General features: G+C 45.3%; 1 protein-coding gene across 4 annotated transcripts in view; it reads right to left on the minus strand.

The window, feature by feature from the left end:
- MIB2 (mindbomb E3 ubiquitin protein ligase 2) overlaps window positions 1-21916 on the minus strand; it is a 38621-nt gene extending 16705 nt beyond the window's left edge. Inside the window, exons 1-5 of one of the 4 annotated variants that reach the window (XM_030463506.1) lie at window positions 21818-21916; window positions 21245-21362; window positions 8254-8604; window positions 7875-8046; window positions 1328-1434 (exon numbers count right to left, since the gene is read on the minus strand). In XM_030463506.1, coding sequence (XP_030319366.1) covers window positions 1328-1434; window positions 7875-8046; window positions 8254-8500 — 526 coding nt within the window. In that variant the 5' untranslated portion in view covers window positions 8501-8604; window positions 21245-21362; window positions 21818-21916. Of the gene's footprint in view, window positions 1-1327; window positions 1435-1762; window positions 1965-7874; window positions 8047-8253; window positions 8605-12859; window positions 12982-21244; window positions 21363-21817 lie in introns of those variants that run through there. The other 3 variants (XM_030463509.1, XM_030463507.1, XM_030463510.1) reach the window with 3 other exon arrangements.
- Window positions 21917-22174: the final 258 nt, after the last annotated feature.

Genomic DNA, 22174 nt, shown 5'->3' on the forward strand with positions numbered 1-22174 from the left:
ACAGTTTGTTCTGCTACTTCTCTTCATCTGCCAGGGCCCACCTTGACCTCAGCAGAGAAAAAAACCTCCAACACTGTCAAATTTTGCACTCAGTGCTGATTTCTGCAAAGGACTTCAAGCAGTAAGAGCACTGAATAGACAGAGGCCATTCAATCAGATTTCCCAACCAGCTGCTATTGCCCTTTCCAGCCACACAAGACCACATGATCAATATATAAATTTACCATGACCCTATTGCAGAGTTTACAAGGTTATTTATTACCACTATTTACGTGTTACCTCCTTAAATGGAAATGGAGTTATGTGTTAGAGTAAATGGCTGTGGATGGGGGCAGTTCCACCACAAACCAGTCAGTACTCACTAGAGACCACCTGAGGGGCTGGCCTAAGGTTCCTCCTCACCTGCCTGGCACATAAAAGTGATTTCAGGTCACAATCAGAGTAAGCAACACAAGTCTCAGACATGTAAATGTTGACCTGATCTCCAAAGGATGGATAAGCTGGACTGAGCATAAGCTTCTTTTGCTCTCAGACTCTGGAAGCATCTATGCCCTCCACTCAACACAGAGCTGCAATAAATGGTGGAGGCCACACTGGAAACCTTTGGTCTTATAACTTCATTATTAAGGGACAAAAGAAGCTGGAAACATTACAGTCTATACAAGGCTCTGGATAAGAAGTGGACAAAAAAGTTTCCTTTACCCTATAGTGTTAACACAGAAAATGGTATCACTGAATTAAACACAGTCACTGTACCCCAAGAGCAGCTCTAAAAAAGGCATTTTTGTCCCTTTCCATTTTAAGCCTGAAGTTATAATCCATTCAGAAAGCAGAAACCATTCTCCAGCAACCACAGCAAAGAGTTAATGCTCCATGTCAAACACTCCTTATAGAGTATTTCTCTTCACTCCTCTTGGAAGTGTGCAAATAAGGGTATTCCAAAGAACTCCAAAGGAAAAAGGAGCACTGTACACAGAGAAACCTTATTCCCACTGTGAATGGAAGATCAGTCTTTAATTTCTTGTTATATGGTGTACATTTATAGTTCTGTACAAGATCTGAATTTTCTCATCTATGACATAGGAGCAGCAAAAGTTCCTTCCTCTGGTCTGAATTACTGCATGCAGTCTACCTCAGACATGTTTTTAAACAAATACATGAAAACAAATATTTAATACTCTAAAGAACAGCAAACTGCATCATCAGAACAGCTCCCCTAGAAGCTACTGCTCAGCACATGCATTTTCAAGCAGTAATCTGGCAAAAAGAACAAACAGACAAACAAAAATTCAATGGTGTTTTACAGAACTTCTCAAAAGCAGCTTACCATCCTGGTTACCCCACTCCCAGTCAGGGCCACGGACTACTTTAGCCCCCTGGAAAGTTCCTTTTAATGTGATGCGAGTCAGATTCTGTCGAGGACTCACGAGGACTCTGGAAGAACAAAATAAGGTAAAACAAATTCATCTGTTGATGTTCACATTGTATAAAGCTCTGCTCCACCAGAAGGCTGTCATATCAGGACCAATATGGATTTAGCAACTTCACCCCATTGCCTACACAGAGCATGGGGAGCCCTCCTACAAATATCATCAAGCAGAGCAGGAGAGCCTCTTAATTTTCATTACTAACTGAGCCACTTATAACCCACCTGCTTCCCCCAGAGAACACCCAGGTCAGTTCATACAAGTCTCACACAGTAAAAGTGTATCTTTAAATAAAGCCTTGGGGAGGGGGTGGAGGAAGAGTAAGCAATACCTACGTGATAGTAAACAGGGGGTCTGATGTCCTGTTAAAGCAGCTTCCAATTCCCATAATGTTCCAGCAGCCTCCTTTCTGCTGTTTTTGTGTGTGCTGTTCCCTAGCAGAAAGCTTTCTCATAAGCCACCAAAGTCCTTACAGACCTGTTTGTTTTCCTCAGCCAGGGTACAACCCACTTTTCTAGGTGACTGCCAAGGTGTCACAACCCATACCAGTGATTGTGCACCTCCTCCTGACCTGCTCTTAGCAACTTCCAGCCCAGACAGAGCAAACCCAAGTTCAGCAGCTGTTCAGCAGGGGAAGGGGAGGGGAAGGCTCCCTGTGGGTAGGGCTGACCTCAGAACACTGTGCTTATTTTGCATCTAATACCTAGGGAGAGAAGGTGGAGACTCAGAAGGATAAAAAGCTTATGCTTGAACTTACTGTTTACTTATCCATCAGAAGCCTGACTCTTTCACCTTTCTTGTTAACAGCTCTCCCACCTGTGCTTTACTATCTGATGTGTTTATGAAGAGGGAGAGATTATTTACATGTTCTTATCATTGTTCAGTGTTCATTATCCAGGCTGCAGCTCATCAGGAGGAAGACAAGGACTGTTGTTTGAATGCTTGAGATTTTCTCTATTTTAAACCCCACCAAGGCTGGCAGTTGTTACGATAAAGAAAATAATGAGACAGGGTTAGGAAAAGGCTCAGCTAGGAAAAAGCTCAGCTGAAAAGAAACTCTGATCAGCATTCATTTTATTGCACTATGTCATGCACTATAGACTGGCTTCAAAAACCAGCATGGATTTGTGTGCTGCATCTGAAACAGCTTGGCTGCCACATGCTCTTTTCACCAGATCTTGTGGAATGTTTTTCCAACTATTTATCAGAGATGTCTATGTCAAGCCCTGAGACAAAGCAATAATTTTTTTTTTCTCTCCTCCCAGCTCTGCTCTCCCAAGGGAAGGGTTTTCAATGCTGGGATTCTCAGCAAGTCAAATAAAGCACCAAGCTAAACTTAAGCAAGATGTCTAAACAGCAAAATAACCACTATTCATTGTATTCCCAGCAAAATTTCCCTTTCCTGTTATCAGGTAACAGCAGTCATCTCCCATCCCACCAGCTCTGGAATCAACATGTCACTTCTAGTGAAAGCTGTGACTAGAGACCAGGAAAACAAAGCTGACCAGTCCAGAAAGCTGAGTATCTTAAAAAAAAACCCCAGACATCTAAGAAACTCCACCTCCCATTCCACTTCAGTGCATCCTAACTGCCTTTTTTCCCTGGCCTCACAAAAATTTTGACCTTCTTTTGAACTACACTGCTGACCAGCAACACCAAGGAACGATGCAAGAACCAGATGTCCCGAGCCAATGCATCTTGGGTTTTAATCTAATTCAACATGTTTTGCTCCAAATACTGGATAACAACCAAAGGTATTAGTGTGTTGCCAAAATACCCTAGGGATAAATTTAATCACTGCATTATTGCCTTTAATAACAATTTTAATTATGACAGCCAAAGTCTGCAGCCATTTCTGCCCTACAAATTCCAATTATATTAAATTACCACAGAGTCCAGCAATCACTTGGGAGCATGGGCTGTGCAGAATGAAGCTGTGGCTCTCTTCTGCATGCTGGGAACCAGCCCCCTGTGAATATATATTCTGGAAAGCAGAAGGGGTGGTCACCCTGCAAGGTATCAGGGCATAAATAATGTGTTAATCTCTTCAGAAAGGCAGAGCTGTGAACTAGAAGCTCAGCTCCTGCTGGGTACAAATCAGCACTCCTTCCAGCATGTATACAGACCTATAGTGGCTACCCTCAAGAAAAGCCAACAGAAAGGTCCTTACAGAAACTACAGGAAAAACTGACCTCAATACTGCAAGAAATTCTAGATTCTCTTACCCTCCCCAGCAAAGGTTTTACTGAAACACTTCCAGGAAAGGATAAAGGAAGGAAATTCTGACAGATGGCAGGCGGATGCTGATTGCTCAAGCATGAACCAGCCTAAGACAAGGACACTTGTAAGGGATCAGGATCACAGAAACCTATTTCAGGAACTGCCTTCACCAAGAATTTCCATTGCCAATCCTCTCCTTCCTCACCAGGGCACAGCTCTGCACCACACCAGCTCTTCAGCTGCTTTTAACTCAGACCACTGAGGTTTTTTTGCTGGCCACCAGAGCTAGCTGGGGTCAGGCTCAGTTTTGGAAAGCCACAGTGGGCAAAGACTGCAGATCAAGGCTACTGAGTGTGAACTGCAATGCATGTGTGCACCTGAGACCCAAAGCTCTACTGCAGAGATCAGGTTATCTCAGCCATGTTCTCAGAAATGCCTAAAGACAGCCTTCAGTGGCAGAGTGTTGTACTGGGAATAACACAGAAGTACTGGTGAGCAAACCAAAGGAAATGTCTCCTTATCATCCCTTAAACAGGAATATTAGTTCAAAAACACAGGCTGAGGATGCTTTAGTGAATTACCATGTAATTACAGAAAAAGATAGAGATAAAACACATCACTGAAATTTAACCCCTAGCCCAAAAGTCAAATGGAATATTCCAAATAAAAAAAGGGAAGCCCTAGTGGGGGGACATGTCCTAATGTTTTGCAATGTACATGCTTTTTAAAGGAGGCAAGTCAGATATTTTATCTGATAGATGATGGTGTTTTTTAAAAAAACTTAATTAATAAAATTGTATTAATCACATTAATATATCCATTAACACTTAATGAGCATTTATTTTAAAGTTAGGAAACAAACACCATCACACAAGTCAGGTCTGATGCAAAATGTTACTCACCAAAATTTCTCAGTCTAGCAGCTTAATCTGACACTGCATAAATAACACATGCTGAAGAGATTACCACAGTAAATAAACCTGCATCCCCTTTATTGCCTAGTAATCAAACACCCAGCAATTGTCACTCAGCTGCTCTATTAGCTCAGACTCACAATACAAGCAGCACAGATGGAAAGCTGGATTATTAAAGCTGCCTTGAATGGGTCTGCATTGCACATGCATACCTAAATGACAGCATGCACTTGTTCCTGTAATGTATCTGATTTAGGAATCCAACTGTTCACTAGACTAGACAGAGCTGGGTTTGGAATTATGGCTGAAAATAACTGCAAACTCTGTTCTGACTACAGTGTTAAATACAGCGTGAGAAAATATTTGTATTTCTTACACTTGGTTGCACAGGGCATTCCCTGTGTAGTTTGCTGGCTCCTCCAACTCCATTGTTCTCAAGAATAGGACTTAGGAAAAAGTGGTAAGATTGGGATTTAGTGGTGGGTGAAGTCTAGAAAATAGCCTGGGTAAAATGCACCACGTTCTTGACTGGAAATCAACTTGGCATCATCTCCAAGAAGGTGATGCATGCAAAATGGCACTTTGGCACTTGAATATGAGAATACTAATATTTTCTATGAGAGGAAGATTACCTCAGGCTTGATTATTTGCAGAACTCACCAGAGCTTGTCTCAGTATTTCAGCCCTTAGATAAACTCGAGGAGCTTTGTTTTGCTAACCTACTCACAGACATGGATTTATCTTCCTGTTTTCTTAGTGTTTATCTAGCAAACAGATACACAGCTGAGAAAAAGTTCTTCAGCAAAAATGAGCTGTCCCTCTAAGGGGGACAGCTCAGGATGAGAGCCTCTCCCAAAGCAGACATAGAATTCAAACCAAACAAGCCCATTTAAAAAGTACCAACAATAGGGAAGAGATCACTTCAAATGGCAAAACAAAATCACCACTGCTTCCTGCCACCAGAGGCTCAAACTCAGGTCACTGAGACCTGAAATAGCCTTCAGAAAAAAGGTGTCATCAAAGCCTCTTTAGAAAACTGATTGTGAACCCTCTGCAGTCACTGTCTGGGCTTAAGACCTTCTTAATCCCAGGATTAGTGAGCTGATACAAACAGATATGTGTTGGCCTTGCCCAGTTTGAGCTGCACAGGTGCCACGTGGTGGGCCTGGAAGCAGCAGTGCAGGTGGTGGCCTTTTGCTGCACCAAGACACCACACTTGTCACCTCTGGAACTGTCCCAGTAGAGGCCTCAGCTTCCTCTGCCAGAGGATCAGTGATGGCAGCAGTTGGAAGATGGATGCATGGAGATGCTCTGCACAACAGACTAAAAATGGAGACCAGGGAGGGGCTGGAAACTCCCAGCTCTTGATCTTCAGTTCAAGAGACAGTTGATCTGACAGCTCCATCCCATGGTTCTACATTTGATTGCACTGATGTAAGCTCATAAATACATAAATAGCTCCCTCTTCATTATGCAAAACCAAGATAATGAGATGCTGTCAAAGTTGCTGAGCTGTCTCTACATCTTCTCCCTTACAAGCTTTCTGACTAATTACCACTCCAGTGGGCTTTGCTTGGGTCTTGAAAGCAACACATGACTGTCCTTGAGGCTCATGGTATAGAGCCAAAAAACAGTCATTCCCTGCCAGAGAAAGGTGAGACTTGATCTCTAGAAGAGACTCATCCTGTGTTTCTCAGCCATTCAAACAACAGTGGGTATCAACAAAACCTGAAGAAAACCCAAATCCACACAGCAGTTTTCATGTCTTTTTAAAGAGAGCTTTTTACTATTATTCTTTGGTCCTTGGGAAACTGCCAAAGGCTTTGTCTATTTTACTAAGCAGAAAAATTTAGATCAGGGACCTAAGCAATAGCTCTAGTGAGTCATTTGTACTCTGAAAGGATGCTGCATTGCCTGAGGCAATGTGTAGTCACAGCTCAGACCTCAGTTATTCCAAAGAAATCCTCTCTCTTGCATTGTTCAAAGGTGAGCAACCTCCAGATGCCCCTTGTTTCACTGTTTTATTTCTTTTTTTCATCCAGAACATTCAATTCTCAATGCAGAACAATCTAGTGGACACTAGACCAGCAAATGACAATTTCATCTGCATTAAAGCAAAGGTATTCCTACTTCTTCCTGCTCCTGCACTGCAAGACATTTCCAAGTAAAATTCTTCCAGTTTGCCAGCTCCCTGCATGAAAGCTCTTGGATAAAACTCATATGCATTGCAGTTAAGAGTACAGTGTAGTACAGTGCTCTGCCATCTGACTCAGTCAAATGACTGAATCAAAGAGCATTTCTGACTGTTTTCTCCCAAAGCAAAGTGACTTCTAAGAATTACAGTATGTACCTTTCATTCATCTTTAAAATGGCAGCTTCCACAACTGGAAGCTTCTTCATTGAGCATTTCTAATTTGTCTCCATCCCTCAGCACAGCTACATTCCATGCCTGCCACACATATTATCCAATTACAACTACTGCTGCTTTTTCCTTTGCCCTTTATTGAGGCTCCCAGAAACCACTGCCACATCTGACAGGCTCATGCTGTGCCCCTGATGTCACTCACACACTCACACACACACACTCACACACCTCCTTTTTCTTTTAATTTTTATTAGTTTCTTCGTGTTAGGAAGATCATGGCTTCTACTAACACACAGTAGTGTAAATCAGAACACTGGTACTTAAACAAAAAGCAAGGCATTATAGATGCTGACCTATGTCAGGACTTTTTATCAACTCAGAAAAAAAAAGTTCATTTAATCACATCCTTAACCACTGAATGAACTTAGAGGCAAATATAATCCAACATCAAGTGCTGCTCTAGTGGACATACAGCTGAGAAGAAACCAGCAATTTGGGAGTGCAAGAATCCCATCAGCCTCCCTGTGAGGAGTTATCTGAGAACAGCAAAGTACGTCTAGGAAATTATTTAATTAGAGGGGAAGAAAAGGAAAACCAGAGCAGACCCATGTTCCAAATTTGCATCTGAATTTAATTTTTCAGAAAATTCTGTCCATTTCCTTTGCTGTCTTTTTTCAAGCAGCTCTATGTAAGCACCAGGTCCCATCTGACACTGTTCTATAGAAGAGGGGTCCACAATCTGCATGCAACCTGTCAGCAAAAAAATTTTAATCCCCAATATAGGTACACTTCTTTCTTTATAAATTACACTGACACATACTGGTGAAGGTCTGTTATTCCTGTATCTCAGTGGGTCATACTGCACACCCCCATGCTGGGGGCCACTGTTATGGAACAGTGAGGCATAAATCCCACAGATAACTGGACCTCCCCTGCAGCACCACTTACGGTTGGGAGTGCGCGGTCTCGTAGCGCTCGAAGGCGTGAGACAGATCGTGCTTGTTGTTCATGTAACACTGTGTGCACAAGTCGTAGTCAAAACACATCTTGCATTTCCACCTCATCCCCCGTATCCCGTGCTTCTTGCAAAAGTCACAGATGATGTTAGGGTGACGGACACCTGGGAGAACAAAAGCAGAGTAATGCAAGAGCTGACTGTGCTCTCTGGGGGGGCAAAGAAAAAACTCGTGCTGTGTGGGCAGTGAAGATGATGCAGTGATACAACAGGAATGTGCAGAATGAAATATCACATGCATATTACAAATATTTTTTCATGGTTTAAAGGACTCTCACCCTAGAAGCCATGCCAGGGTGTAGCTCTGCTTACCTATTTGTGCGTTGTCGTACAGGAGGAGGTCGTAAGCCCCTTGGAAGCCGGTGCGGTAGTTGGTTCTGTTGCCCTGGTCCCACTGCACCACCACAGTCTTATCAGGAGTGGTTGGGCTGCCTGTCCGACCAATCTCAACCACAGTCCCAACATTCCCTTCACCATTGTCCTGGCTGCCCCACTTCCAGTCCACTCCACGAACCACCCGCATCCCAACCTGCATGCTGGCATAGGGGTCCAGGTCCATTGATCTGCGAGGCAACCCCTAAAATCCTTCCAGGGAAGGGGTCTTGGAGACAGGCAGGACCATCAGCAACACATTCAGCATGGTCAGCAGCATCTTCAGCACACCTAATAAGGCAAAATACAATTAAGTGATGCCACTCAACACATGACAATTTCCTCAGAATGCCCTGGATACACAAGAGGCCTGACCTGCTGGGTAGATAAATCTGGACTTGATTTAAAACAGAGATCCTCACAACTTTAGCACAGATGGGGAGGATACAGAAACCAGCCAGACTTGCAAGGCACAGAAACATCTGCATAGCATCCAAAAGAATTATTCCAGAGCACTGAGAACAAGGGAAGAAAACTGGGAAAGAAATCTTCACAAAACATCAGTATCAGCCCTTGACTTCAAATTCAGGAATATGTGCATCAGCTACCAGAGACACAATGGACACAGAACCAAAAAAACATGGTAAATAGAATTGAAAAATGAGCAGAAAAACACCAGCAGCATGATTTTAGCAATAAAAAGTCCATACATCCTATTTTTCAGGAAGACTCTTCAATACCTCTTAGCACATACTACTGCACTGTTTAGTTTCACTTGCCCAGAAAGTTAGTTTTGGTTTTGATTTTGGGATCCAGGAAGTTTTAAAGATTCACATGATAGAAATGTTTGACTGGTTTCCAAAAGTAAAAGCAAGGTTTTTTTTTAAAAGTGCCAACACCAGAGAAATGTCAATCTTTTGCTGCTTCTTCAATGATAGCTACAGCAGACACACAGAAGGGTTATTGCTAACCTGCAATAAGCACTGCAGATTTTGTGCTGGGATGAGTCAAAGCTTGGGATTACCTTTCCAGCTGTTGCCATGACAGCTGGAAAATGGGGTGAACACCACACAGATGCAGCACATCCACAATTTTGAATTAAATCCCATGAATTGTAAAAGCCACAACAAGAGGTTTTCAATATTTAGGGCCGGTAGCATCCTTTTATCTTTGGGCATCCATGGGTCTCCCTCTTCCTCTCAAACTATCCATAACATCCAAATCAAAATTTGAAAAAAAACAAACCAAAACAAAAACCCCAAAGCCAACAGAACACCAAGGGCCAAACAGCAGAGATTCTAAAAGCAGAGCAAAGCTTAACAAACAGCCATGACACAGAGCCAGTTGACACCAGGCTGACAAACCTGGTTTAGCTGACAAGCTAATAGGATGTGTGGTTGGACATGGCAACAGGAGCAGCTTTGTGCCATCCATCTGACATGCTCTTCACACTACCTCCTACCAGTAAAGTAACTGAAACCACTGAGGCCTAAAAATAAACTCTTCCTCCAGCTAAACATACCCTTTTAAATGTATGGAGGAGTAGTTTGATGCAAAATCAAGCTTCTAGCAGGCAGCAAGAGCCTGATTTCTCTTCTGCTTTAGCATCTCTCTAGCTTTAGACTTTTGCTGCTATGCATTGCTGTGACATCCAAACACCTGCCACATGAGAGCAACATCAAAAACAAATGTCCTTGTGAACTTCATGTCATCTTGTCTTCTAATCACTGCTGAAAGATGCCTTGGGTGACACTTCCTTTGTGGAGGTGGATGCAACATCACTGAGTTTAAGGTGCACTGGTGTTAGTCTTTTTGAAAGCAGAAATTATCAAAAAGAAAGAGTATTCTTTATAGAAAGCATTGCAGAGCCTAATGAGGTTTGTGTGATCCCCTTCTACTCCAGATGAAAGGTGAATAAGAGACAAATTATTGCTTTAACTGAGAGGCAGAACTGCTTTCTTAAAAGGCTTCTGCCAATGAGTCAGGACAAATTCACTGCAGAGGAAACAAATGGAAACATCCAACAAATACAAAGGTAACAAGAGAAGCACAGCTGAAAGCTATGTGACTTTTCCTTAAAAACAACAGCCACCCCTTCTGGTTCATCTGAGGGAACTGGGAGAAGGTGAGGAGAGGTAGTAACAGTGGGAAATGCAAATGTATGCTGAGAGAGGGAAACTGCAAACACCACAGGATTTTCCAGATGTGGACACAGTACCACTCCCCAGCCTCAAGATTTTTATGCTATTTCAGTGGATTATTTCCCTCTCTGAAGGAATGAATGGAACATCACAGCTTCAGAGTTCCTGGCATTTGAAGGAAGGCAATGCCAGTTTCAAATACTATTCATCATAAAAGAATACTCCAGGCTGTGCCACAAACCCATGAAATTTAAGCCACTGCAGTAATAAAGGAGGATGATCCCTTGCTACCTGCAAACAGCAGTGCAGGCAGACACGTTGTGCATCGTGACACTCAAGAGAGCAATCAGAGTACCAGCCTCAGGTCAGAACTGCCTTAGTCCTACAAGAGTGTGACCTACACACAGACAAAACCAGACTTTCTCTGTGCACCTTCTCTTTCCCACTGCTCTTCTGACAGTGGATGCAACAGAAATCCCTCCCTCAAACTGCCAGTGAAAAACAAATGCTACGAGAAGGCACTTTGTAGAAAGAACCCTGGAGAAACCACTACACTGTTTTGTCAACTCACAGATGCAACACAATATACCAACACCAGGCACCTTGTTACACCACAGACAGCAATCTCAGTTAATATCACAGCTACTGAGTTGCAAGGACAATAATCTAATCAGTAGCCCAAAATAAGCTGGATCCAGGTGGCAACAGACATCAAGCTTCCCTGGGTTCTGCAGGTCTCCAACAGCTCCCAGAGGAGCTGCACATGCACCCACCCCACAGCTCAGGGAAGCTGCTGTTCAGCTGCACATTTGTGATGCTTCATGGAGATGTCTGTGCTGCAATGACCTTCATGCAATCCCTGGCTCTCTGAGCTGAAGGCTGTCTCCTTAATGTACTACTCCATTTTCCACACAAGAAAGCACCAAATGCATTCTGCATCCCCACCTGATCTGCAGGGGTGGATGCATAACAAGAGTAAAGAACCCTTCAGAATCCTTACGGGATGAATTACAATGCTTACACAGGCTGAACCTTGACAGAGATCAGCATTATTTACTTCCTAAGTGGACGTATTTCACTCACTGAAGCAAATACTCCTCCCTTGATGCTGTCTGGGTCATAATTATTCAGTGAAGGATAGGTACACATGCCAAAATTGATTCACAGAGAAAACATCAGTTTCCCATGGGAGTTTAAAGTAACTCTGAACAAATAATCCATTATAATACACAGGCATATTTCTGAATCCTGACTTAACATTCTGATCTCATCTGCTGTGACATAAGAAAGAAGAGCCCAGGTGTAATCTGAGAGTCCATTCTTAGGAAATCCCTGTAATACTTAACTGGAAGAAAGGGAAAATACTTTAGAGCCTTCACTCCACAACATTTCAGTTGCAATAATTGCTGCAGCTTTCTGCTAATATTCAAACTGTGCTGTTGGTAGAAGGTGCTCTAGAGGCAACACACCATCCATGTAAGAGGCAAAGGTTGCTGCTGCACTGGGTACACAGTAAACAGAACCAAAGTGGTGTAAGCAACATCCGTCCATGTAACTTGGTTATCAAGTTATTTGAACAGTATGGCAAATAGAGGAAGATGCAGGTGATTTTGTTTCTTTGTGTGTGTGTGTGTGTGTGTGTGCATGTGTAAAGCAGCTTTTTTATTTTCCTTTACTCATATTTTGCAGTTTGAGTTGACTTCTCAGGTGAATTACTTCACCTCAGAGAGCTTTGCCTAGCCTAAGGAAGCTTAAGTGCTATGGCAAACACAAATCACACACTTTTCCAAACATGCTGCACAAGCTTGAGAATCTCAGACTATGATATCCCTCTAGTTGCTGGACATCCTTTGTGAACACACATGGAGGTGGCTGCATCACAACTTTTATTAACGGAGTCTTTTCCACCACAGCTCAGCCAGCCCGAAATGCCCAGCTTTCCTAACTTCCCAAGCACAGGAAAAAAAAATAATCATAATCTATGTTAAGCCTTTTGGAAAATAACATCATCCCCCACCTCTCGGTGTTCTCATTCTTTTTGACCCTTCCTTCTCCTCAAGCACAGCCTGTTGTTATTGTGGATATGACACCTCTGACAACTGGAGATCTGCAGCATCCACACCACCCGGGACCTGACTCTGCCTCTCACCCTCTGGCTCCTGGGTGTTTTCCAGAGGAATACGAACTATTCTCGGGCTACCAACCCCTCCAAGCCGACACCACCCGCTCTTTTGGAGCCAGCCCAGGTGCGCTGGATCCGGGGGAAGCCCCGCTCCCAGGCCGGAGGTTTGCTGGGCCCCAGCCAAGCCGCAGCCCCGGGCCTCCCGCAGCTCCCTCAGCCCCGGGCAGCTCCCTCAGCCCCGGGCAGCTCCCTCAGCCCCGTGCGGCCCCTCGCCCCGCGGTACCTGCAGGCGGGACGCTGCCTTCCCTCCAGCCCGCTGCCCGGGAGGGTTCCTACCCTCTTTTCTCGGGCCGACCCGAGGTTTGTCTCCCCGGCTCTCCGCGGGGCGGTCGCAGCCGGGACGTGCGGGGCGGCTCCCGGGCGGGGCCAGCAGCTGCCGGGCCCGGCCTCGATTCAGGAGGCCCTGGGATAGACCCGACCCGTCCTAGGCGGGACTTTGAGGGCGCTCCGAGGACCGAGACCTCCCCCGGGGAAGCTGCAGCCCCCACGCCCCTCAGCCCCTGGCCGTGAGGGAAGAGGCGGGAGGAGGAACCACCCGCGCGCGGGAAAGCCTCCCTCTCCTCATCACCTCAGCCCGGCCCCATTCCCCCGTCCGGAGCGGAGCTGACAGATGGGGTTTCTTCCCAGAGCTCAGGTAATCACCCAGGACTAAAACCGGGCCCCTCAGCACTTGCATCGGGGTCGACAGCGAGCGAGAGTTTCCTCCAACAGCCCCCGGGAGGCTCCGGCTCTGCTCCCCCCCCAGGCGGGGACAGACCCCCGGGAGAACGGCTGCAGGGACCATCACTGGTTTTGTACTTTAAAAGCCATGAATCCTGCCCAGACAGCTACAGCACCGGGACTACGAAACAGGGAAAAGGGAACAGAGCTCCTGACTGCCAGATGAGCGCCAAATCTTCACCCCGGGCAGCCCTCACAGCAGCCAAGGTTCCCTCCATAAATCCCCATCCGGGGACAGAAAATGCCCAACATTGTGAAGAGGAGAAAACGCCTGACAAAAACAGGCAGATCAACGATTATTGAAACTCCAGATTCGTTTTTTCAACAAATACTGTGTTCAAGCTGCCCCATGACACTACTACAGAGCTTTGCAGCTATTCTTCCACCCAACCATAGTATGAAATGCTGTAAGTAACAGAATTAAGCTTTGGCATCCTCAGCACAACTCTGACATGGGTAAAGAGGCTTATTTTAATTACAAGAGGATCTGAAGAGTCTCAGCCTGCCTTCTGAGACTCCCTCCCTCATAGAAATAGTGAATAAGCAGCACAGGAAGATCTACACTCAGGGTTGAGATTATTAAATTAACTTGTAGCAGGCTGGGAGTTAGCTTCCTTCTCTGCTACCTCTATAGCCTTTCACTCTCAGAAAGAGCGAAAGAAATAAGAGCAGCACAGAAAATCAGTGTTGGTAGGGGAAGAAGAATAAAGAGCAGTACAGAAAATTAATGTTGATTAGATTCTTCCACCGAAAAGCAAGAGAAAGCCCTGAGAGGATCAGGAAAACAGTGTAGCTAACAGAAGCATAACAACCAATAGTTTCAAGTGGCAGTAACCAGATGACATGAATGCCAACATTTACAGGAGATGGAGAGTGACCAATTTTGGATCAAGTGCTGATTAGAGACATGCTCATGAGGATTTAACAAGCAGAACAAAGGTATGCCAGAAACACTCCAGCTCCAAATTTTACTAGCAAATGGGTTGAATTGTGCTTTGGTATTTGATCCCCAGCTCATCTCTCTTGGGAAGAGGTGAACACACCAAGCAGAGCCAGTGCCCTGAGCATAAAGACACTATTCACTTGACATCAGCAAAGCAGCCACAAGCCAATGAGCTCCGACAAGACAAACGTCACTTGCTTTATCCTACCCTGATCCCAAGGCAGGCTGGACAAACCTCATAAAATGTTTACAGACATCAGCAAAGACAGGCTGGAACAGAGCACGTCACCAACACTGCCTGCAACAGCTGAAATCCCCATTTCATCACTGCAGCACAAGCAAGTGATCAGAACAACCTCACTCATTCTGCAGGAGACAGCTCAACAAGACCACTGGTGGTGGTCCTGCCAGCCTCCTGACTGATTGCAGGGGGGTTCTACACAAGAGCAAAGGTTTGCAGTCAAAATCAGGGGTCAAAAGCATCTGTTTCTAACTAAAACATACAGCAGAGAGGTGCCTGACTCAGTCAGGAGCAGTTTCTTCAGCCATGCTGTATTAATAAGCTGCCAAAATGGTTCTTACTCACTCCAAGTATCTTATTTTAAGCCCTCACCATGCACACATAAACCACATTCTAACTGCTTGCTTCCAAGGGAACTTCAGGGACATAGTACCATTAAAAAAAAGTCATATTAAACAATGAGATTGATCAACTACCACTACTGTGAAACTTCAAGATCTGCTTTTGTAGATCCTCACACAGGGAACATAAAGAGATCCTAACAAGGTAGGTGTAATGTCTAAATTATGGCAGCTCATAATTGGGCTAAGAACTGCTGGGGTGATGCAGCTGGGTTTTAGCAGTACTGCTTTCTACACTGTTCCTGTGGGCATTCACCTCACAGAAATGTGGCTTAACAGGGTTTTTCCCCTTTACCAACAGAAGCAGGATTTTATGTGAAACCAGCACAAGTTGAAAAGCTAACTGCCTGGCTGATGTTTATCTACACAATAAAGTACTGCTCCCTACCCCAGCTTTCCAACCTGCAAGCCAGAAATACTTCTATTCTTTAATAATAGACAACAACTAGGATCAAATACCTCTGACCAAGGCTCAAAGCTGATAAGTTAATTACTATTTCATGCCAATAAGCTCAAATTCAGACTTACCCTTCACTTTTCTTTCTTTTCAGCAAAGAGTAAGACAGACTCTAGGGCAGCAGAGACAAGCATGTGCTCTAACAGGATGCAGTGTAACTTCTTCTGAAGATACACACAATTCCCACAAATATATTCACTATTAAATGAAAGCAGACCAGAAAAAGCACCAGAACACAGTAAGTAATCCTTTTTTATTTACCATCTTGTAAGGAGCACTTTACAGCTTTTGTCTCCTCCTGGCCCCCAGGTGAGGGGGGAGCCCTCACTGCCCCCAGCTGCACTGCAGTACCCACAGAGCTGAGCACAGAACACAAGATACAAGCTCTTAGTTCCCAGCACCATCTCAGCCTCTCTGACAAACTTAACCACTAAAAATTAGTCTAAACCCACTAAACTTCCCCCCTTAGCCCACCAAAACTGCAGATTTGGCTGAAGTGGATAATTCAGTATTTCAGTGCAAAGCCACAAGACTTCCAGTGATGTTTTGCTTTACTTTTCCCTGTGCAGTCAGGATTTCTGTTTAGTCTACATTTTGCAAAATGGCATCACTGGCACAGAGGAGGAGAAAAGTGCAGATGATGTTTCTGTGGGTTAAAGATCAATAGCATACAAATGAAGCCATTCTTACCAACAAGCTACTCTCAGCTGATATAAATTAGAAATGGGGCATCTGCCTCTGTAGCAACCAATAAATCCATCAGGGAAAAGGAGTGAAACCATTTCCATGCCCCGTACCTCACCTGCTCTCAAAGTATATTTAACTCTATTACATAAACAGAATAAAGCAGGTGATTAATATGCCTTTCCTCGGGGATTAATATCTTGTAATTTCAGCCTCCCTGTGTAAGAGCAAGCACACATCTTGGAATACTAGGACATCAGTGAGGAAATGCTAAAAATAACTGCCCAGCCGCTGCCATTGAGTGCATTTTATCTCCACAGTCAACACTTGTCCTTTACAAATGCCAGCCCATTGATCTGTTTTGTCTAAACAGGATTTTACATTCCATTTACACAGATTGTGTTCTAGCACTAATTGGTTATGGTGAGAAGGGAACGTTTCCTTCCTTTCCAGGTTGTAGGAGCCACACTTGCAGTGATTATTGTGCTGGTTTGTTCTCTTTTTTGCCACCTTTTAATGAATGCAGACAAAAGCAGCACCAGCAAATTTGTTAATATTCCATAACAGAAATCTTTTACATTTTCAGGTTCATTCTGTGTGAGCAGGGCAATGCCTAGCATATTCAATGGACACAGAAGCCAACTGTGCCAGCTTTTGTGAGAAACACAGCCAAAGGTAGGCTCTGCTAAGTCTTCTTGTAGCTTGTAGTTTTCTAGAGCTGTCAAATCAGAACTGAGGTGGCCTTGAATTTTGTTCTCACTTTACTCAACACTGATCTACATAGCTTAAATCCAAACTGGTTTTGTCACCAAGGTCCATGGACCAAACGTCACTGCTGTCAGTGAAAAAATGTATCAAACAGAAAGTGACAGGATCAGCCACACAACCCACCAGGAGCAAAGATACAGCTCAGTATTTTTAAAGAATCAGCTCAGTGCTAACTAATGGAATAGACCCATGAAACAAACTGGATTGCACAGTAGGTCAATATTTGCTTTAAACCACACAAATGCAAATACAACCTTCAAAAAACACCACCAGTAAGCCAAAAATAAGCAGCTATCACAGGCTTCCAGCTTGTGGTATACCACCATGTACAGCTTAGCAAAGGGATATCCCATACGACATCATTCTCAGCAATAAAAGCTGGGGAAACAGCAAGGCAGGATGGTGTGTGTCTTCCCAAAGAACCACTATGCCTGATCAAGTCTTGCTGTCTCAATTTTACCCTTCTCTTCCCTGTCCCACTGGGGTGGAAGTGAGCAGGCAGCTGTGTGGTTAAAACTCCACACAAAGAAAAGTGAAACAACTTCTGCGAGGTCAAAATTCAGATTTACAAGTCAGCATCAGACAGACCCTATAAAAGAAACAGTTTTCTCCACCAGCTTCTACTGAATGCAAAAACCTCAGAAAAAATGGGTGAGATCAGTGCCCATCTGCCCACTGGAGAATTCAGAGTGATTATGAGTGAAAGTTCACACTGAGCATCTAGTGGATGTGTCTTATTACATCCCATGAGATAATTGCTCATGAGCCCGATGAAATCTCCTTCTGGCTTTTGATGAACTGTGTTCTCTCCAGGAGGGAGAAAAACAGCTCCAGCCATTTGCTTTAATTGGACCCGACAGTTTGCAGATTGCTGCCTCAAGCTTTGAAATTCAAGCCTCAGTATCTGGGGCTGATGAGAATCCACTTTTTCCTCAATAGAAGAGTTTCAGTTACCATGAGAATGTGGGTTAAATCACTTAAAAGTTTATACTCCTCCAATCTATTTTAAAAATTGCACTGTCTGTCCAGAAGGGCTGTATGTTCCCCCACAAATAATTCAAAATCAGAAGACTAACATTATTGCAGAAGTAAAAAAATCAAGAGGAATTAATACTGAAGCCCTGCTGGTAGACATGTGGTTGAGTAACAGGTTGGTGAAAACCCAGTGCTGTGGTTCTGTGCCGTGGCTGTTCATAGGTATTTAGAGGCTGCCAGGCTTGGAAGTGGTGACACCACAGGACTGCTCGAGTCAGGAACACAACTTTCTCAAAATTTTCAAAATGAAAAGTAGCTACTTTAGACTCTTGCATAGAGCAGGCTGGAGCATAAAACCTGCTGAATCCCTGGTAAGCCTTGATAGCTCATCCTACCAACTTTCAGATTCCCCTTCAGGCTTTCAGAAGGGTCAACATTGCACTTCTGTCAGTTTTCAGCCTGAAACTTGCCCTTTCTGTGCTCTGAAAGCAGATCAAAAGGTTTAAGTCTAATCTATCCTGACATGCCTTTGGCTGGAGAGACATCAGCTGCGTAGGAGCAGAATGAATTGAGTGGTTAGCTGTTGCTTTCCTCCCTGGTGCTTAGCAAAGGGTCAGGACATAGCCAGTTCACTTACAAGTTTGTACATTCTATATACATAGATGTTATATTCCAGCTCTGGATAGCTTGAATGTTTTAAAGAACTCAAGAACACTTACAGATGGGAAATGGACCCACAGTTATATATGGGATTGGTGGCAGAGCCAGGAACAAAGCTCACATATCCTTCCTTCCTCCAAGTTCTGTTCCCTGCATCCTGGCCCATACCAGTCACAGAAGGGGGGAAAACCAGGATCAATCCATGATCCAGCATGCATCCCTTGAGGTCACATCAAGGACTGTGAATTGAAGGCTCAGATCAAGCCATGACAGTCCAGCTAGCACACCTGTACCCTCACTGATGCCATTTTCCACACATGGCCAGCCTAAATGCTAGAACTGTTCCACATTATGGGAGATTTCAAACACCACTGCTGCTCTCATTACAGAGAAAAGCAGAAACATTTAAATTCAGCAAGTCTCCCAAGACACAAGACACTTCACTTTCTCACTTTTTGCTTAAGGAGAGAAAAGAATCCCATTACCTCTCTCCAATCAGAGCTTCTAGTGAGAGTGTACTGAAAGCTGCAATGGTTTCCCTCTGAGCACACAGCACCCACAAATGCCCTTGATAACCCACGAATCGGAATTCTTGAAAAAAGAAAACAAGTAGGATTCCAACACTCTGCTCACAGGACTTTGCATTCTATTCCTGGATCCCAGCAACTCAAAAATGAAAGGGCATCAGTACTGTCCAAGTGGTACAGTCACATTCAGCATGACCCTGAATTCTGCCAGAGCCCAGGAGCAGTTCTGTATCAAAGATGATGAGCAAGACAAACAGATTTGATGGGAACAGGCAGGCAGGGGCAACATGACCTAGGAGAGCTTAATTATCAAGTTGGATAAAGACAACTTCAGCAAAGTACAGGCAGCCCAGACCTGTCTCTGCAAGCAACCAGTACCAATGCTACAGGAATGCAGGGCAAGAGCTGGGCTTTTTTAAGAGGTAATTGCCACAGAACAACCCATGGTAGTCATGTAGCCACACACTTGTTGATCAGGGTAGCTTAGAAAGCCATGAACATAGCCCTTTCCAAGTAAAAATGGAAGGAGACAACTGCAACCACCATGCCTGAAGTACTTCTACAGCTATTGCAACTTCAGAGACATTTGTCAAAGTTGTAGTAGCAAAGACTGCACACATGGATTCCCAACTCCTCCAAACAACCCTAGCAGTGGATCAGCAGCCATTGCAGACCAAAGCAGGAAAAGAACAGATTTTTAAAATGCTAATTTGGCACCAGAATTTCAGTCACAGGGCTCCAAGCAAGGACTTTAGGTAAATGTCAAAACATATGAATGTACACAGCAATATCATAATAAGCAGAGAATTAAGCCAGCCCAAATATCATACAATTATGAAGATTCTTCTCATGTCAGTGACTCATAGAGGTACATTGTGCAAAGAGAAAGGGCAGGGAAACATATTTATCTTTTTGAAGCCTAAAAAAAAGACAATGATTCAAGAAAACAGTACAAGTGGCAGCCCTGCTAAATGACAACTAGGTAACTGTTCATTGCATATGCAGCAGGCATGCTTAATTGTTCTACATCAGCTCCTGTCCTTCCACCAGAGGAACAGCCAAGATTAGCATGGAAAACAGGCATAAAGTACTGAAGAGACAGCAGTGATAGAGCTGGGGTTACAGCGTAAGTCAACAGGCACACAATCCACTGCCCTGTTAGGTGGCTGCCTGAAGGAAGAGCTCACTGAGGGGAACCATGGTCTGCCCAGTAGCTGCTCCAGATGCCTGTAACTCAAAGCAGAAAGCAAAGCTTGGAGCAGGACAAGAACTTCTCTAGCTCTGCCAAGCTTATTGAAGATTTATCTTTCTGATTTCTATCATCAACATGATACACAACATCATTCCAACCATAATAGTGTGGGTTATTTACAGGAACCATGTCCCTCGACAATGCACTGATCTGTATCCTGAAACCAGGGATGAAAAATTCAACAGGTCATCAAGTATGGATAAACAACTGCATTGTCCTTCATAGCAATTGGTTTTAGGAAACCAAGGAGATGTTAAACAGAGGAGAAATAAGACCACTATCCCACTTGAGCCAAATAAACTCCTTCTATAGCAACTGAGAAATGCAGAGGATGTAATGAGGCTCTTAGCCAAAACCAGAGGAGGTTGAATAGTAAAGCCAAGCTCAAGTGACCTCCATGAAGGTGAGCCAGAGCTCACTTGTTCTTAAGCGAGGCAGAAATTAGAACTTGTTACATTCAGAAAGTAAATTCTGGAGCTGAGTGTCTGCAGGGAAATCTGAACAAACACATGTAGTGCTTCCAATGCAACTGTACCATTTTCTCTAGGTTTAAGTTTGGCCCTTGTTTTCATGATGCTTTCTCAGTTGAGGAAGACTGCAAATATCACAGAAACACAGGAGAAAAAAAAAAAAAAAAAAAAGAGAAAAAGAAGAAAGACATTTGTGCTTCAATTCTGAGTTACATCCAGCAAACTGCACACCCTCCAGGACTTCCAGCAGGAATCACTGCCAATGTTTCAGTGCTCAGCTTCTCCCTGAACAAGTACAGCCTTACCTGTAGTACCTGTTTGAGAACAGGATGTGTGTTTACACCCTCCAGGGCAGCCAGGAGAAAAGGAATAAAAATGCAGCACACACAAGCAGAAGTGGCTAAACGAGGCAGAAGGAAAACCGGCCACTTTGAGCAGACCGATTCACAGCTTAGCCCAAGGAAGAAAAGAAGGGGAAAAAACCCCAAAATAACCAAAACAGGCACGTACCTGGCAGAGAACAAAATTCAGACAACCCTCTAGAAAGCGACTGTCCTTAGCCAAGGGCTGTGGTCGCTTCCTTCCCTCACGCATTCTGGGTTCTGAGCAGCAAACCGACTCCAGCGGCCTGAGGAGAGAGGAGAAAACCGGGGAGCTCAGGTGGGCACCACAACCCCCGCATCCAGGGCTCCTCTCCCACCCCACACCCGCAATCCCGGCAGCACAGGACGGCTCCAGGCAGGCTCCAGCCCGGCCGCAGCCCCCCCGTCCCCGTTCCCGGTACAGGCACCTCCCCACAACGCTGCTCCCGGCCTCCCCCTCCCGCCCCCGGGGCTCCGCCGGCAGCCGCCCCCCTCAGAGCGCTGATCGGCAGCCGACACCCACGGACCCCTCCGTCCCGGCGCCCGCCACGACCCCCGGGGGGGGCCACGGTCCCGCCCAGGCCCCGAGGTGACCGCGCACGGTTCTGAGGCGGCTCCGCTCTGAGGCGGCTCCGCGCTGAGGTGGCCGCGCACCGCGCTGAGGCGGCTCCGCTGCCCCGGCCCCCCCGGATCCCGCTCCCTCCCAGGCGCCCGCCCTTACCCCCGGGGAAGCGGCCGAGAAGCCAAGCTGGGGCCGCCCGGCGGATGCTGCAGCGGTTCTGCTCGACCCCGCTCCCCCGGGGCCGCCCCGCCCAAGCGCCTCGCAGCCCGGTGACAGCCGCCGGGGCATGCTGGGAGCCGTAGTTCGCTGCCCGCCCCCCCTGCCCGCGGGGCCACACCGACTGCAAGTCCCGGGAGAGACCCAGAGCTCCCCGAGCCTCGGCCCGGCCCGCGGTGCGGTGCGGTGCGATGCGATGCGGTGCGGTGCGGTGCGGCCGGGGGCTCCGGGGCAGGGCTCCAGCCGGTGCCTCAGAAGTGCCCGAGGCGGGACGGGGCGGTGAGGGCCCGAGCTGCCTCT

This window comes from Calypte anna, chromosome 21 (assembly GCF_003957555.1).
Source record: "Calypte anna isolate BGI_N300 chromosome 21, bCalAnn1_v1.p, whole genome shotgun sequence".
Taxonomy (NCBI): Eukaryota; Metazoa; Chordata; class Aves; order Apodiformes; family Trochilidae; genus Calypte; species Calypte anna.